This window comes from Rhinopithecus bieti, unplaced genomic scaffold, assembly GCF_001698545.2.
Source record: "Rhinopithecus bieti isolate Rb0 unplaced genomic scaffold, ASM169854v2 scaffold_34876, whole genome shotgun sequence".
Lineage (NCBI taxonomy): Eukaryota > Metazoa > Chordata > Mammalia > Primates > Cercopithecidae > Rhinopithecus > Rhinopithecus bieti.
The window spans coordinates 1395943-1413083 of NW_016814760.1; the positions used below are offsets into that span (position 1 = coordinate 1395943).

The 17141-nt window shown below is 47.2% G+C and overlaps 1 protein-coding gene across 1 annotated transcript; it reads right to left on the reverse strand.

Moving 5' to 3' along the window:
- Window positions 1-2876: 2876 nt before the first annotated feature.
- Window positions 2877-13927, reverse strand: NENF (neudesin neurotrophic factor). The gene is given in 6 exon segments (XM_017851951.1): window positions 2877-3187; window positions 4520-4623; window positions 6360-6420; window positions 13757-13785; window positions 13788-13872; window positions 13874-13927. Coding segments are annotated over 6 exon segments (510 nt in total). The 3' UTR covers window positions 2877-3010.
- Window positions 13928-17141: the final 3214 nt, after the last annotated feature.

The following is a 17141-nucleotide window of genomic DNA, read 5'->3' on the forward strand; positions in this document are numbered from 1 at the left end:
ATTACAGGTGTGAGCCACCGCGCCCAGCCTAATTTTGCATTTTTTAGTAGAGACAGGGTTTCACCGTGTTGGTCAGGCTGGTCTCAAAACTCCTGACCTCAGGTGATCTGCCTGCCTCGGCCTCCCAAAGTGCTGGGATTACAGGTGTGAGCCACCTCGCCCAGCCTAATTTTGCATTTTTTAGTAGAGACAGGGTTTCACCGTGTTGGCCAGGCTGGTCTCGAACTCCTGACCTCAGGTGATCTCCCTGCCTCGGCCTCCCAAAGTGCTGGGATTACAGGCGTGAGCCACTGTGCCTGGCCCTTAGCAGTCGTATTTCAATAGTTTGAAATACAGAAACGGGCTCCACGCAGCAAAACCTTGTTTCCTTTTCTCCTGTTACATGGCATGGGGACTGACCCCCAGTCATCTGCAAGGGGGAAGGCTCTGTGCCCCAGGCCCCAGGAGTTCAGAAAGGGAAGGGTACCGATCAGCATTCTGGGTTCAAGGAAACACGTTTCCTCTGAGAGGTCAGGGAGGGGCTATATCTCAGCAGAAGGAATTTAAATGTGGAGAACTTCACAAATTACACCAATATCAACAACACTCCAATGCACCAAGCACATACTGCAGACAAGGCATTGAGCTTCCTGTTAGAGATGTTGAATTGGAACTTGTCAGGACTGGCTAAGAACCCAGCCCCCTGCGCTCTCCCAATGTCCTCCCTCCTTCTTCATCCCAGGGTGGCACGTGGTCACCCTAGAGTCCCCCAGCTGGGAGGAGGTTTTGACTCTGCTGCTGGTGCCTGTCAGTCCTCAGGTTTGCCCAGGACAGAGTGGTTTTGTTTTCTGGGATGCAGGACTTTCAGTGCTAAAACCAGGAAAGTCCCAGGCAAATCAGAAAGTTTGGTCACTGTAGGAGAGTGTGCTGGGCCCGCAAGATGCCCCTGTTTGAAGGAGACAGGCTAACAAACAGGCAATCACAGCAAAGCAGGTGAGTCTAGGCTAAGGGGATCACACAGGAGGGGGAAGGCTTCCTGGTACACGTGCACCTAGGCTGAGTCTTAAAAGGAGGATATGAGCCTTCAGAGAAAAGAAACCATTATAGACCTAGGAGCAGGAGGTGCATGAGGCAGACACTTCAGGCCTCCCAGGATCTGTGTGAGACTTTCTTTAGGCCCTGCAGACCTCAATGATGCAGATTCTAAGGCTGATCTGTGCCCCCTCCCCTGGGGTTGCACCCACCCTTTCTGGAGCCCACACAGGCTGCCGATTTCTTTCATACGGTCCTGGCTGGCTGACAGCCCTTGATGTGCACTCAAGGAACTGGGCAGGGTTATCCTGGGAGAGGTGGTGAGCCTGAGACCATGAGGGAAAACTGCCTTCATGGGGGCAGAGTTTGGGAGTGGGGCAAAGAGTGGTGTTGGAAAATTCCCAGAGCCTCAATTTGGAGACCTTGATCCACTGCAGAAATCTGTGTCTAAGGAGTGGAATTCTACCCACCCTGCCACCCCTACATGACGTGGTGATGTAGGGAGTGGCAGGCACGTAAGTAAAAGAATTCATCTCTCGACTATTCCCAAGGACTTGTACACTATTTGTATTTATTTGTAGATCCTGTTTTGGGGCCAAATGTCCTGATACAGACAACTTTGGCTTCCAGAATTCTAGGCCAAAAAGTCCTATCTGATAAGATCCAGGCACGTTACTCTTGGATGGCCATCAAGCTCCCACCTTCTTGAGTGCAACCCAGAGGTTTACCATTGGAGTCCCCAGCCCTGAAACACATTTAAGGTCAAACCTTGTCCTCAAAAAGTCTGAGTTCTCTTTGTGATGACTGATAAGGCAATAAGGTGGTGTCTCAAAGTGTGCCTGGGCCCGTCTGTATGGCAACTTCCTGAGCGGCTCACTACAAGCACTATTCCAGGCCATGTTCTAGAAATACTGAATCATAAGCGCTGGGGGTGGGGCCCTGGAATCAACATTTTGAACAATCACCTTAACAGATTATTCTGCTTAATGTGAAAATTCTTTCTTGGGGACAGTTGCTATTTATTTTAACAAAATACAATTTTATGTCAAGGAAATTCATCTCCACTGTAAAATGTCCAGGATCCATCTAACAACAGCATTTCTCAGCCTCAGTATGAATGAAATTTCGAACCAGATAATGCTTTGTCAGGTGCATTACAGAATGTTGACCAGCATCCCTGGTCTCGAGATGCCAGTAGCATCCTGCAGTCATGACAACCAAAAATTAAAAAAAAAAAAAAATGTTGCCAGACATCACCCAATGTCCCCAGAGGGAAAAATCCGCCCCCTCTAACTAAAGGGGCTTCCTCCTAAAATCTGACGTCAGTCCAGCATAAGGAATATGCCTCCCCATTCTTGGAATGACCTCCACCAGGCTCCGCCCACAATGACCCTGGTCCTCCTCACCAGTCTCCAGCTGCACATGCGCTGAAGCCAGTTCCCATCCTCACTCCAGCCGGGTTTCCTGCCTCCCTTCCCATCGCCCACCCTCCCACCTCACCACTCTCCTTTCCTGCCCCATCGCCAAAATGCCCCACCATCCAGCCCCGTAGGACTATGGAAGAACAACACAGCCCACCCACTTACGTGGGGTGCTGACGGGGCTCCAAGGAAATGGCCTCTGGGGAAGAATTCTCCTTTTGTAAAAATGGGATGTTTACTTTTGTTTTGATTATAAAGTGAACATGGTCACAGTTGAAAATTTGGCAAGTACAGAAAAGTACAAAGGTCGCTCAAAATCCCACTGCCCAGCCAGCTGACACTGATGTCTAGGTGTACCACTTTGGCTCTTATTGATTCCTGGTGTGCGGACAGGGGTCCCCAGGTAGACAGAACCCCTGACCAAGGACAACAGGAGGCATTTGCTCTTCCAGGGTAAGCATCTGTTTTATTCAGATCTGTGTGGCTCAGGGGCTCCAGGCAGCCAGTTCTGCAGGAGATTCAGCACCTAGTGTCTTCCTGCCTCATTCTTCCAAGAACCTGCTCCTGCAGGTGGAACATCAGAACTCGTCCTTGATGTCAAAATGGGGCTGGTCTTCAGGCTTGAAGTCCAGGTTAGGGCTGCCATCCTCATTGAGAATTCTCCGGGCTGTGTAGCCAACGATGGGGTATTTGGCTTTGTACACTTTGGTGAAGACCTCATCCAGGGCCTCTAGTTCCTTGGCCGTGAGACCCGTCTTGGGGAGAAAAGCACAAGAAAGACAGGAGATGGGGTAAGTGGATGGTGTTTGGCACTGGCCTTTCTCCATCCCTGCCTTGCCTCCCACATCCCTAATTTAAGAGAAAAGGCATCTCAACAAACCAAATAATGGACAAATGGCTTAAAAGACACTGCTGTGTGGGGCGGGTGGGAGGGTATAACATACGGGGAGCAATGCTTCATCACACTTTGCAGTTTGACTGATGCAAGAATGAAAGACTCCAGAGAGCACCATGACCATGCTGGGGTGGGGCAGGGCGTGCCCTGCTGCATCTGCATCCCCTTCCTTCCCCCACTTAATTCTCCCTCTCTCTACACTCCTCCCATTATACATTTGGCACCTTCCCCTTTCTTAAGTTCTTCATTCATTTTTGTAATATTGTTACATTCATTTTCTTATAAGTTTGGCTCATCTCAATTTATCTCAATGTCAGTTTGATGTTGAGCACTGTTGGGGGAAATTCTAGCCTTACTGTTGGGATTATTTAGACCTTGAATAGGTTTTAAAAAAAAAATTTTTTTTTTTCTTTGAGATGAAGTCTCGCTGTTGCCCAGCCTGGAGCACAGTGGCACAATCTCAACTCACTGCAACCTCCGCCTCCTGGATTTGAGCAATTCTCCTGCCTCAGCCTCCCAAGTAGCTGGGATTATAGGCATGCACCACCACACTCAGCTAATTTTTGTATTTTTAGTAGAGACAGGGTTTCTCCATGTTGGCCCAGCTAGTCTCAAACTCCTGACCTCAGGTGATCCACCCACCTTGGCCTTCCAAAGTGCTGGGATTACACGCATGATCCACCACTCCCAGCCTAAAAAATGTTTTAATGCTATCTTCTCCTTCACAGAAATATGAGCATAGAGGGAGACCTTTCTTCCCAACCTAGTTCATCCACAAAGCTACCAAGCATGGCCTAGGGAATGGGTCTCAGCGACTAATAGCAAGGCTGTAAGGGGCTGAGGGGACAGGGTGGCAGGTACAGATCATAAGGAGCATTAGGTTGCCAAAGCAGGTTGGGGCCAAATTGTGACGATCACTGAGTTGGATCACAAGTTCGTAAGAGTTTGGACTTAACTCTAGGCAACAGACAGCCACGGAAGGTTTCTGAGTTAAGGTGACACGGCAGGATAATCTGTTTCAAGAAAATGCCTGGCCACCATGCCAACCGGACCACAGGGGTAAATAAGCCAGTTAGGAAGCCTTGCTCCTGCCCAGAGGTAAAAAAAAAAAAAAAAAAGAAATAAAGAAAAAGAGAAAAAGGCATGGACAAGGAGGTAGAGCATTTTAACAAAGGCTTATAATCTGGCTCACAGTGTCATGGGTGAGGTCTGCAGGATCCAAAGACATCTTGGCTACCCCTCTAGTGGAGTCCTTCCCAGTCAAGGCATTGTAAGGGGCTCCTCGTCCATAAAACTCTGTAGTGGGGAGGAAGGAAGAGATGTGAGTGTGGGTTTACATGCAGAGTAACCAGAAGCCTGCACGTGGGGGGGCTCCCAAGGCCCCCACCCAATCCTAAAAAAGGCTCCAGGCTCACGGAGAGGCCAAACAATGGCGACATAAAGTCCAGTAAGCCACCCCAGCCAATTCCAATGGAATCAGGTTGGATTCCATTCATTCTAAGTGTGAAATAAGTCACACATGCAGGCTGAGCAGGGATTTTCAGAAAATACAAAATGAGAATAGTCCCCTAAAACTTTTTTTTTTTTTTTGAGAGGGTCTCACTCTTGTCCAGGCTGGAGTACAGTGGCACGATCTTGGCTCACTGCAATCTCCACCTCCCAGGTTCAAGCGATTCTCCCACCTCAGCCTCCAGAGTAGCTGGGACTACAGGCATGCACCGCCATGCCCAGCTAATTTGTGTATTTTTTGAAGAGATGGGGTTTCACCAAGTTGCCCAGGCTAGTCTTGAACTCCTGAGCTCACATGATCCACCCACCTTGGTCTCCCAAAGTGCTGGGATTACAAGCATGAGCCACTGTGCCCAGTCCCCCTCTTGCTCTTTTTTTTTTTTTAACCTAAGTGTTAATACTGAGAAAATAGTCTCTTAAAAATATAAGAGACACAGGCTGGGCATGGTGACTCACACCTGTAATCTCAGCACTTTGAGAAGCCAAGATGGGCGGATCATTTGAGGTCAGGAGTTCAAAACCAGCCTGGCCAACATGGTGAAACCTCAGCTCTACTAAATATACAAAAAATTAGCTGGGCATGGTGCCGTGCACCTGTAATCCCAATTACTCGGGAGGCTGAGGCAGGAGAACTGCTTGAACCTGCCAGGTAGAGGAGGTCACATCACTGCACTCTAACCTGGGTGACAGAGCGAGACTCTGTCTCCAAAAAAAAAAATTAAAGATGCAAACAAGAAAAATGTTCCTTCTTCTTAAATGTTGGTGGAAGCCAAATCTATTTCCATTCAGCAGTGTTTGTTATCAAATAATAGATGAACCAATACAAAACTACCTCTAAGATATCATTAGTAGTTACACTAAATGGCACTAAAATGTTCTGTAATGTTCTATAATGCCAACTCTTTACTAAAGAACACTTATCTCATTGCTTCAACTAGGGTAAATCATCAAGTTTGAATTTAATTCTACAGGCAATGGAAAGCCATGGAAGGCTTTTGAGTAATATCATTATCAGGGGAAAAAACCCCTGCTAAAGTGAAACACTGACAAAGATTAACTCAATCTGCTCATTTAAAATGGAAGGAAGGCCAGGCGCGGTGGCTCACGCCTGTAATACTAGCATTTTGGGAGGCCAAAGCGCGTGGATCATGACGTCAGGAGTTCAAGACCAGCCTCGCCAAGATGGTGAAACCCCCCATCTCTACTAAAAATATTACAAAATTAGCCAGGGGTGGTGGTGGGTGCCTGTAATCCCAGCTACTCAGAAGGCTGAAGCAGAGAATTGTTTGAACCTGAGAGGCGGAGTTTGCAGTGAGCCAAGATCATGCCACCGCACTCCAGCCTGGGTGACAGAGTGAAACTCCGTCTCAAAATTAAATTAAATTAAATTAAAAATAAAAAAAATAAAATGGAACGAAACAGACTTACCTAATGTACCCTCCCTTTCCTCACACCTCCAAGTGCTGCTCACTCTGGCTTCTGTGCTCTCTGGAAATGAAGATTCAAAATGCCACACCACTTACCCTTTCCGGAGGTGACATCAAACACCACTCCCTTCACTGCCAAGTAGATGGGCTGATCTTCCTAGAAAGCAGGGGAGAAGCTGTGAAGAGGAGGGGAAGAGCCGGCTCTTCCAGTGCAACTTAGTTAAATCTTCTCCCATCACAAGCTGAGCAAAGAGCAGTGGGTCAAGTCCCAATGGCCTTCTGTTAAGCCTGGTCCTTGGCGAGCTTGCCACCCGCCTGGGCAGCGTCATGCCCATGCACAGAAATTTGGAAAAGTCATAAAGTCTCATGACAAGAATGTGGCAATCCTCTCCTTTATAAAGAAAATCAGGGGCCAGGCACAGTGACTCCCACCTGTAATCCCAGCACTGTGGGAGACTAAGGCAGACGGATCACCTGAGGTCAGGAGTTCAAGACCAGCCTGGCCAATATGGCGAAACCGTACTTCTATTAAATATACAAAAATTAGCCAGGCATGGTGGCGCATGCCTGTAATCCCAGCTGCTCGGGAGTCTGAGGCTGGAGAATCACTTGAACCCTGGAGCCAGAGGTTGTAGTGAACCAAGATCATGCCACTGCACTCTAGCCTGGGCGACACAGTGAGACTCTGTCTCAAAAAAAAGAAAATCAGGAACTGAAGCAAATGCATGGAGATGAAAATTCAAAAGAATAGTAAATGATGAATTACTTATCAGTCCAAATTTCCTTTCCTCTTCATCAATAGTCATACATTGATGTAACTGATACGAGCAATCTATTTTATATTTTGCTTCTTATAGGTAACATTTCTTTATATAAACATTCCCACCAAAATGACTGTCACTTAAACAGCTCCATGGGGCCCCATCTTTTTTTTTTGAGACAGAGTTTCGCTCTTATTGCCCAGGCTGGAGTGCAATGGCGCAATGTCAGCTCACTGCAACCTCCGCCTTCAGGGTTCAAGCGATTCTCCTGACTCAGTCTCTTGAGTAGCTGGGATTACAGGTACCTGCCACCACACTCGGCTAATTTTTTGTCTTTTTAGTAGAGACAGGGTTTCACCATGTTGGCCAGCCTGGTCTCGAACTCCTGACCTCAGGTGATCCACCCACCTCGGCCTCCCAAAGTGCTGGGATTACAGGCATGAGCCACTGCACCCAGCAATCTCCTTTTTTTTTTTTTTTTTTTTTTTTAACAATAAAACCTTTATCTCCTCCTTAAACTACTTACTTGAAGGTGTAAGTGCTAAGAGGAAGTCATATTAAAGGGGAAGAAAAGAATGTTTAGTGTTTCTGAGGCCTCAGAGTGACATAGATACCTCACACACATGCCACGCAGAGGAATGAGCTTATCAGTAAACAGAGCATGCTGTGGTGGTGAGTTCTGACTCGGTGTAGATGGACATCCACGGATAGCACAGTCCCCAGGGACAGATTCTCAGGCCCAGGAAATGGCAACTGAGAAGGAGGAGGGTGGGTGGAAGGCTTGGGAGTATAAATGCAGATGCAGGAATAGAAGTGACACAGATACAGCCAGGCACGGTGGCTCCCAGCACTTTGGGAGGCTGAAGTGGGCAGATCACTTGAGGTTAGGAGTTTGACATCAGCCTGGCCAAAATGGTGAAAACCTGTCTCTACTAAAAATACAAAAATTAGCCGGGTGTGGTGGTAGGTGGCTATAATCCTAGCTACTGGGGAGGCAGAATTGCTTGAACCCAGGAGGAGGAGGTTGCAGTGAGCCAAGATCACACTACTGCACTCCAGCCTTGATGACAGAGCAAGACTCTGTCTCCAAAACAAACAAACAAACACACACACACACACACACACACAAAACAAAACAAAATCAGCCACTGCACTGCAGTCTGGGTGACAGAGTGAGACTTTGTCTCAAAAACTAAACGTAACTAAAATAAAATAACCTTGTAAGGCAGGTATTACTATACTCATTTTATAGGTGAAGAAACTGAGGGTTAGAGTTTGCATACCCTGTCAAAGGTTTCTCTGCTGGTAAATAAAAAGTCAGGAGACTCATACCTGTCTGATTCTAAGCCTTTGCCCTTCCTAGGGCAATTCTTCCTTATGGAAAACTTGAATGCCAATCTCTGGCCTGCAATTTGTAGACAGTGAAACTCTGCTATCATAACAGGTGTGTGACAAGGCAAAAGCTACCGGTGAACATGTGCAAGCGATATCTCTACCTATCAGGGCAATTTTGACAAGAGTTGAAGAAAACAAGGTCCAAAGAAAGGCACTCTGGAACACACAACCTTTTTTTCCCTATTTTCATTTTTGTTCAACACACTCACTCTGTAACCTGTTATCTACAGGAGAGGTCCTTAAAATCACCTCCTCTATACAACCCTTAGTAGAATTACTGGGAGAATGGAGTTTTAAAGAAGCACCAAGGAGATGCTGTCCAGATTTTCTTCCTTTTTTAAAATAGAGACAAGGTCTCACTATGTTGCCCAGGCTGGTCTCCAACTCCTAGGCTTCAGTGATCTTCCCAGCTCGGCCTCCCAAACTGCTGGTACTACAGGTGTGAACCATCACACCCCGCCCAGATTTGTAGCAAGCATTCAAAGAGGACTAATGTATACCAAAGATTTTTCTATTCCCATATGTGAATGATTTAGGGAGCCATGCTATGGGATCACTCTGAGGCCCTACGATGCCTAAAAGGAAAGAACTGGCTCTTGGTGTGGTAGATCCAGAACACAGTGTGGTTCTGTGAAAGACACCAGCAGCCAGGACACCCATGCTTCACGGATTTCCCATCTGAAGCTGCCACTGGAGAACTACACAAACTCCTGCATGGGTGTCTGAGCTCTCTTACCTTGAACCACACAGCGGGATGTGTGACTGATAGAGGTGGGTCCGCCTTGGCTCTCATCCAAGAAAGAAGGTTTTATATACAGTAGAAACAAGTCACTCATTGCTAGATGTTTCAGAAAGACTTGTTACACAGTCTTGTTATACAATCCACAATCCCACAGCAGTAACTCTTGGGGATCAGATATGTTTTCAATATGAGAATTTGTCAGATTTTAGAAAGGTGTTATGGGGAACATACCAAATATTATGCAATACCTCTAGGGAGGTACAAGGCAACACCCATAATCAAATATGTTAGTATTTCTTCAGTGAAACATGAACATTCACACTAAATGGGATAAAGACTAACGTAGACTCATAGCAGCTCCAACAAGGTTCTGTCACCAAGTGATTTCAGATCAAGTTGGGTTTTGCTGTCAAATGACTTGTGAAAAACAAAAATGTCTAGGTTTCAGAACTTATTAGATTTCTGTAGTGCATGAAAGGACTGTGGACCTGTTATAATGACTCTTGCTTATATCTTTAATAAGATAATAAAACTAATAGTAGCTAACATTTATTAAGGCTTACAGTGCTAAGCCCTATTCCAGGCTTATGCTAAGCCTGTGCATACCACCATCTCATTTAATGTGGCATTCACAAAACACCTGCTTAGAGGAGGAACTCTTTTTTTTTTTTTTTTTTGGTAGTGGTGAGGTCTCTCTATGTTGCCCAGGCTGGTCTCAAACTCCTGGCCTCAAGCAATCCTCCTGCCTCGACCTCCCTAAGTAAGTGCTGGGATTACAGGTGTGAATCACCACACTCAGCCAAGTAGGAACTCTTATTATAACCATTGTGATTATTTATTTTATGTGTCAATTTGCATAGGTTACTGTACCCAGTTATTCAATCAAATACTCACCTAGATATTGCTGTGCAGGTATTTAGAAGTGTTTAACATCTACAATCAATTGGCTTTATATAAGGAGATTATCCAAGATGATCTGGGTGGTCCTAATCCCATAGTTGAAAGACCTTAACAAAGCTGGGTGCAGTGGCTCACGCCTGTAATCCCAGCACTTTGGGAGGCTGAGGTGGGTGGATCACAAGGTCAGTTCAAGACCAGCCTGGCCAAGATGGTGAAACCCTGTCTCTACTAAAAATACCAAAAGTAGCCGGGCGTAGTGGTAGGCGCCTGTAATCCCAGCTACTCGGGACGCTGAGGCGGAGAAATGCCTGAACATGGGAGGTGGAGGTTGCAGTGAGCTGAGATCGCACCACTGCACTCCAGCCTGGGAGACAGAGCGAGATTCTGTTTCAAAAAAAAACCAAGACCTGTGGGCTACAGCATCTGCTCCTGCCTGAGGGCTTCCAGCCTGCCCCTTCTGATAGCCTGCCCTATATATTTCCAACTTGCCCAGCCAGCCCCCACGATCGTGTAAACCAATCCTTATGATAAACCATTTCTCTATCTATATATAGTTGACCCTTGAACAACACAGGGTTTGAACTGCATGGGTCCACTTATATGTGGATTTTCTTCCACCTCTGCTACCCCTGAGATAGCAACACCAACCACTCCTCTTCCTTCTCAGGATGCAGACCTTTATAATGATCTACTTTCACTTAATAGTAAATATATTTTCTCTTCTTTATGATTTTCCTAAGAACATTTTCTTTTCTCTAGCTTACATTACTATAAGAATACAGTATATAATACATATACAAAATATGTGGTAATTGACTCTATTCTTGGGTCTTGTGGTCAACAGTAGGCTATTAGTAGTTAAGTTTTGAGCCAGGCATGGAAGCTCACCCCTGTATTCCCAGCACTTTGGGAAACTCAGGTGGAAGAGTTGCTTGAGCCCAGTAGTTCGACACCAGCCTGGGCAACACAGGAAGACCCCATCTCTACAGAAAATTAAAAAGATAGCCAGGTGTGGTGGTGCATACCTGTAATGCCAGTAACTGGGGAGGCTGAGGTAGGAGGACTGCTTGAGCCCAGGAGGAGGCTGTAGTGAGCTGTGTTCCTGCCACTGCACTCCAAGCTTAGCAATAGAGTGAGATCCTGTCTCAGAAAAAAAAAAAAAAAAAGAAAAGAAAAAAGAAAAAAAATTGTAGTTTTGGGGGTAGTCAAAAGTTATACATGGCTGGGTGCACACCTGTAATACTAGCTGCTTGGGAGGCTGCAGCAGGAGGATTGCTTGGGCCCAGGAGTGCCAGGCTGTAGTGCACCATGACTGTGCCTGTGAAAAGCCACTCACTCCAGTCTGGGCGACACAGCAAGACCCTGCCTCCAAAAGAAAAAGTTACATGCAGATTTTTGACTGCATGGGTGTCGGTACCCCAAACTCCTGTGTTGCTCAAGGATCATCTGTATAGATATAGATATCCAAATGGTTCTGTTCCCTAGTGAAACCCTGACTAATGCAAATATAGTACAGATGAACAAAGTAGAGACTCAGAGAGGTTTAGTAATTTGCCCCAAATCACACAGCAGAACAGGGACTCAAAACCAGGTAGGATCCAATGTATTATACAAATTGTGACACTTCCGAGTCAAAGGGGGTGTTATTAATAATTATCCCTGGATAACAGGCATAGACCAGAACAATCTAGGTCAAACAACAGCTCAGCATAGCTTGAACCCACTGCACTCAACTGCCTGTCTCGTCCCTCACTTCCCTCCTCTCTCTGGCTCCTTCCTTCCACCTACAGAGATCCTCAGGCTCCACTCCCAAAACAATTGTTTCCTAACCCTGTTTCCATCTCAAGGTCCTCTCTCTGTTTCCCTCAGTTAAATTTCAATCTATAACATCAACATCAAAAAACCAAGGGTCTTTTCTCAGTCCTCATCTTGCAGTTCTGGCACTCTTGCTGTAACCTCAGTGGTGAACTCTCTCTTTCCGTAGATTTTGTGCCAGCGGTCCCAAAGATCATCGGGTCAGTTGGAGTCCCTAGAAGGAAGAGTCCAAGAACTCAGCATATAGTTCTACTCACAGCTGGCAAGGAAAACACAGAGGTAGAATCTAGAGGAATCTATGTGTAGGTTTCCTATGCTCTCTCCTTCCCATGAGGAAGAGTACACTCTTCCCCCAGGAACAAAACTTGACAACATGTGCCATTCTTCTGGCAGAACATTATTCTGCTAGAGATGCCCATTAGACTCAGCACCCGAGGTTTTCAATGGAGGCTGGTCACATAGGGCACACTCTGCCTAGCATATACAGTGTTCAATACTAACCTCACCATCTGTATATAACAGCCTAGACAAGTGAGCCCACCCTTATTGGGTGAGAAATCCAGACACCAGACAAGTCCTATCCTTGCAAGCAGGATTTTCTAAGGAGAGCAGGCCTGTCATGTTAACTCTTTTCTGCACAGATACCTGGACTCTGAACCATCTGGTTCCCTCTGCTAAAGGCAAAAAGGCATCCCTTAACATCCTCACATCCCAGCCATGTCTCCCTCCCTCGGTGTCCTCACTGACTCATGGTTCTAAACAGCCTCTTCACAAATGATGCCCAAACTGGCGTCACTGCTTAAGGGCCAGGTTTCTGATACCCCCTTGCAATCCCAGTCCATATAAGGCCAATTAACTCAGGAATTAGGGAGACCAGGCCAGAGGGTTTTGAAAAACATCAGGCCCCTTCCTGTTCTACCACTAACAGGTGGCAGGCCTCAGTTTCCTTATGTGTAAAAGCAGGAGATGGGTTCCTGCCAGCTCTGAAATGCTACGGTACTATGACCTCACCCCAATGCTGTTCCCCCGCTCCGCATTTAATATCAGCACCCCAGTGGTCCTTGTCATGAGCAGCATCTTGCTGCCACACGACACAGCCATCGCACCAGTCCCAACCAACCCAGGTGGACAGGTGGTTGTGAGTTTTCTGGACGCCTGTAGACTACTGATTGACGTGTGTGGGTGTCTGTGTGTGTGTGTGTGTGGTGGGGGTGTCTCTATTGACATGTGTGGGTGTGTGTGTGGCGGGGGGGGCGGAGGGGAAATCTCTAACCTCCAGTTCACCCTCTATGCTTGCTTCCAGCTTTGGGTGAGCCCCAGGGGCACAGGCATAAAAGTGGGTTTGAGGAGTCCGAGGCAGAGGAGGCCTGGGATACAGGAGCAAGAAAAGGAAGTGCAGGCAAAGACTGGCTTATCCCAGAACCTGTCCTAATTCCTACCTAACCCAGGGAGCAGACTTTGCTTCCCTCCCTCCGTCCCCCGCCACTCCCCACTATGCATGGGCACAGTAAACACCTCAGCTGATGCTAACATGAAAACCAGAAAGTTCTGAGGTCTGTACGCAGATCATCAACGAAAAGGCGGCTAGAGGGGTAATTTCCCGGGGACGGAGGGGGAAGCTCAAGGTGGGGTATGCGGGCAAAGCGGGGCGCTCCGACTGTTGAGGACTCGCCCTTACCCCTCGGCCATCCGTCCGGGCCTAGATATAGGAGGCCCAGCCGGCCCGGGCAGAGCGCGGAGCCGGGGCTCCGGAAGGGGGCGCCCGCCGCGGGCCGCGCGTCCCCCAGGCTTCCTGGGCCGCGGGCGCCTCCTGGGTCCCAGCTCGGCTCACCGCAGACCGGACGCGACCCCGGGTCCCTCGCCCGTGCCGCCCCGCCTACCTCCTCCCCGCCATAGCGGGCCAGCTCTCCTCGGTGGAAAAGCGCACTGGGCCCCGCTCGGCAGGGCGCGGAGTTCCCCACCCGGGCTGTGGCAGCCGAGAGGCCAGCGCTAGGACCGAGGGCCAGCGCGGTTAGCTGGCGCAGCCGCCGCCCCGGCGGCGGGGCCGCCATGGTTGACGCGCGCAGCGCTCTGGCAAGGCCAGCCACGCCCGCCCGGCGGCCCGGAGTCCCGCCCCGCGCCCAGAGCGGGCCAGAGGGCGGGGAACCGAGAACCCCCGCCCTCCGGGCGCCTCTTGCGCCTCGGGGTGGGGCTGGCAGGGCTATTTGGGCCGCGCAGCTGGAAACCTGGGAACTAGGATTGTAATCCTGAACTCCTAAATCCAAACTGCAGACTGGAAGTTACCAAAAAAAAGTCACAGTAGTTCCTTGATCGGATACAAAGATGACAGAGCCCGACATACCAGGACCTGGAAAGGTATATTTCTAAAATAAGACCCCTGCTTTTATTTTTGGCTGACTTTTTTTCTTCCTAGTTGTGTTTAAGTTTCTGGTTCCCAAGGAGATTTTTGCAAAGGGTAGGGTGCTGTCACCGATATGCCCTGAAATAATAATAGCTAACATTTGTGCCAAACTTTGCTTATTACTTTATGCAACAAATATTTTTTGAGTACCTCCATGTACCAGGTCACTGGGGACTCATCACTGAAGAAGACAGATCCATTCCCACGTGGAGCTTACATTGTGTGGGCAGGTAGACAATAAGATTCTAAGTATTATGTTAGATGGTGGTGAATACTAGGGAGAAAAAGCAGGGCAAAGAGATAGGGAGCACTGGGATGGCCATTTTATTTTATTTTATTGTTATATATTTATTTATTTTTGAGACGGAGTCTGTCACCTAGGCTGGAGTGCAGTGGCACCATCTTGACTCACTGCAACCTCCACCTCCCGGGTTCAAGTGATTCTCCTGCGTCAGCCTCCAGAGTAGTTGGGATTACAGGCACCCACCACCATGCCCAGCTAATTTTTTTTTTTTTTAATTTTTAGTCAAGATAGAGTTTCACTATATGCTGGCCAGGCTGGTCTTGAACTCCTGACCTCAAGTGAACCATCCACCTCATCTTCCCAAAGTGCTGGGATTACAGGCTTGAGCAACGGTGCCTAGTTATGGGATGGTCATTTTAAATAGGCAGGTTAGGGAAGGCCTCACTGAGAACATGGTATTTGCCTAAAAATCTATAGGAGGCGAAGAGGGGGTCTAGAGGGAAGAGCACTTTGGTCAAAGTAACAGGTGCATAAATGCGGAGAATGAGGATACCCGGCTTGCTGGAGGATCAAGGGAAGGTAAGAGGGGTAGATGAAGTCAAGAAGGAAGTGGGTAAGGGAGTGGGGGTGGATCTTGAAGGCCTTACAGGTCATTTTCGAGACTGGCTTTTACTCTGAGTAAATGGAATAGAGGAATTAACAGAAAAGGGGTCTCATTCCAGACCCGAGAGCAGTTTCTTAGATGTCCGCGGCAAAGAATCAGGGCAAGTTGTAGAGTATAATAGTCAAAGTAGTTTATTAGAAACTATTCCGTTTCTAATAATAGTACTACTCTATTTCTGAGTAGTATCCTTGCTTGCAAGTAGTACTAAGCAAGTATTGCTTATATAGGAGCACCCCTGCCTTCAATGTAATGCTTGCTTTTATAGGGCTACAACTAGTGTACTTTATTACAAAGGCCTATGATCAACTTGTGACAAACTATTAGTATTGTCATTCTCTTGTGTAACTATTGATTTCAGGGAAAATTTATGGGTGTACTGTTATCTCTAGAGTGAAACTCATTTTTTTTTTTTTTTTTTTTTTGAGACGGAGTCTGGCTCCGTCCCAGGCTGGAGTGCAGTGGCGCAATCTCTGCTCACCGCAAACTCCGCCGCCTCCTGGGTTCACGCCATTCTCCTGCCTCAGCCTCCCTAGAAGCTGGGACTCCAGGCGCCTGCCACCACGCCTGCCTAATTTTTTTGTATTTTTAGTAGAGACGGGGTTTCACCATATTTGCCAGGATGGTCTCGATCTCCCAACCTCGTGATCCGCCCGCCTCGGCCTCCCAAAGTGCTGGGATTACAGGCATGAGCCACCGCACCCGGCCTAGAGTGAAACTCATTTTTAAACTAAGAATGCCTTTTTTCCATTATCTCATTTCCTCAACCATAAACATCTTGTGAAGAGTGCCTATCTTCCTGGGAAAGTCACCCAGCAGGTTTGGCTTTATCTGACCTTTATTCAAGATGGAGTCACTCTGGTTAGGACACTTCTGGCATAATTCCCTCCTCCTTTTTACAAGGAGACCCTTAATCCTAAGGGATGTAGGGGGACAGAAATCCATCTTTAGTAACTTCTTCAAGCTGAACAGAAGTGATGATATTCCTGCCTAACCATTAGGATCCCTTTGCGTAAAGTAGAGAGCTAGCCAGTCAGAAAGCATCTGTGTAGTGAGGACCAATCCTACATAATTCTAAGTCCTGGAAAAAGGTGAAATCTAGAAAATTAATGTGTTAAATTTAAAGAAGCATTGAGTAAGCATAACTTTTATTCCTACATAAAAAGTACAATGCAATATATTCCACAGCACAAAACAGAATGGATAGAATTATCCCAAGCATGCTAAACAAAAAAAGTTTCCCAAGGACTAGACAGCTGTTAGAACCAAGCTAATATGGGGTCAACTGACAACGTGTCAATGGCAGAGATGTGGGTGTCTAAGTCTTTTGTGGCCCGAGTAATATTATGTGAATAGTCTGGAATATATACATAGCATTCTGTTTTGATTATAGTACAAGTTCCCCCTTTGAGCTGCTGTTAACATGTCCAGAGCCATAAGGCTATCTGTCTAATTTGAGATGTTTCTTCAGTCAAGAGGGTAAGGACATGGGGTATATTATTGAAAACTGCAGCTGTTTTTAGCTACAGCTTTGACTTGAAGTTCCATGTCAATTGTGGCTGCCTGTGGGGAGAAGTTAGTGTCAGGCCTCTGAGCCGAAGCTCAGCCATTGTAACCCCTGTGACCTGCACATATATGTCTAGATGGCCTTCAGGAGCCAAGAAGTCTGGAGTAGCCAAAAAAACACAAAACAAGTTAAACAGCCAGCTCCTGCCTTAACTGATTGACCAATCTTACGACATTCCACTGTTGGGAGCAAGCCCCCCAAAATCTGCCCATAAACTGGCCCCAAAACTGGCCATAAACAAAATCGCTGCAGCACTATGACATGTCCATAATGGCCCTAATGCCCAAGCTGGAAGGTTGTGGGTTTACGGGAATGAGGGCAAGGAACACCTGGCCCGCCCAGGGTAGAAAACTGCTTAAAGGCATTCTTTTTTTTTTTTTTTTTTTTTTTTT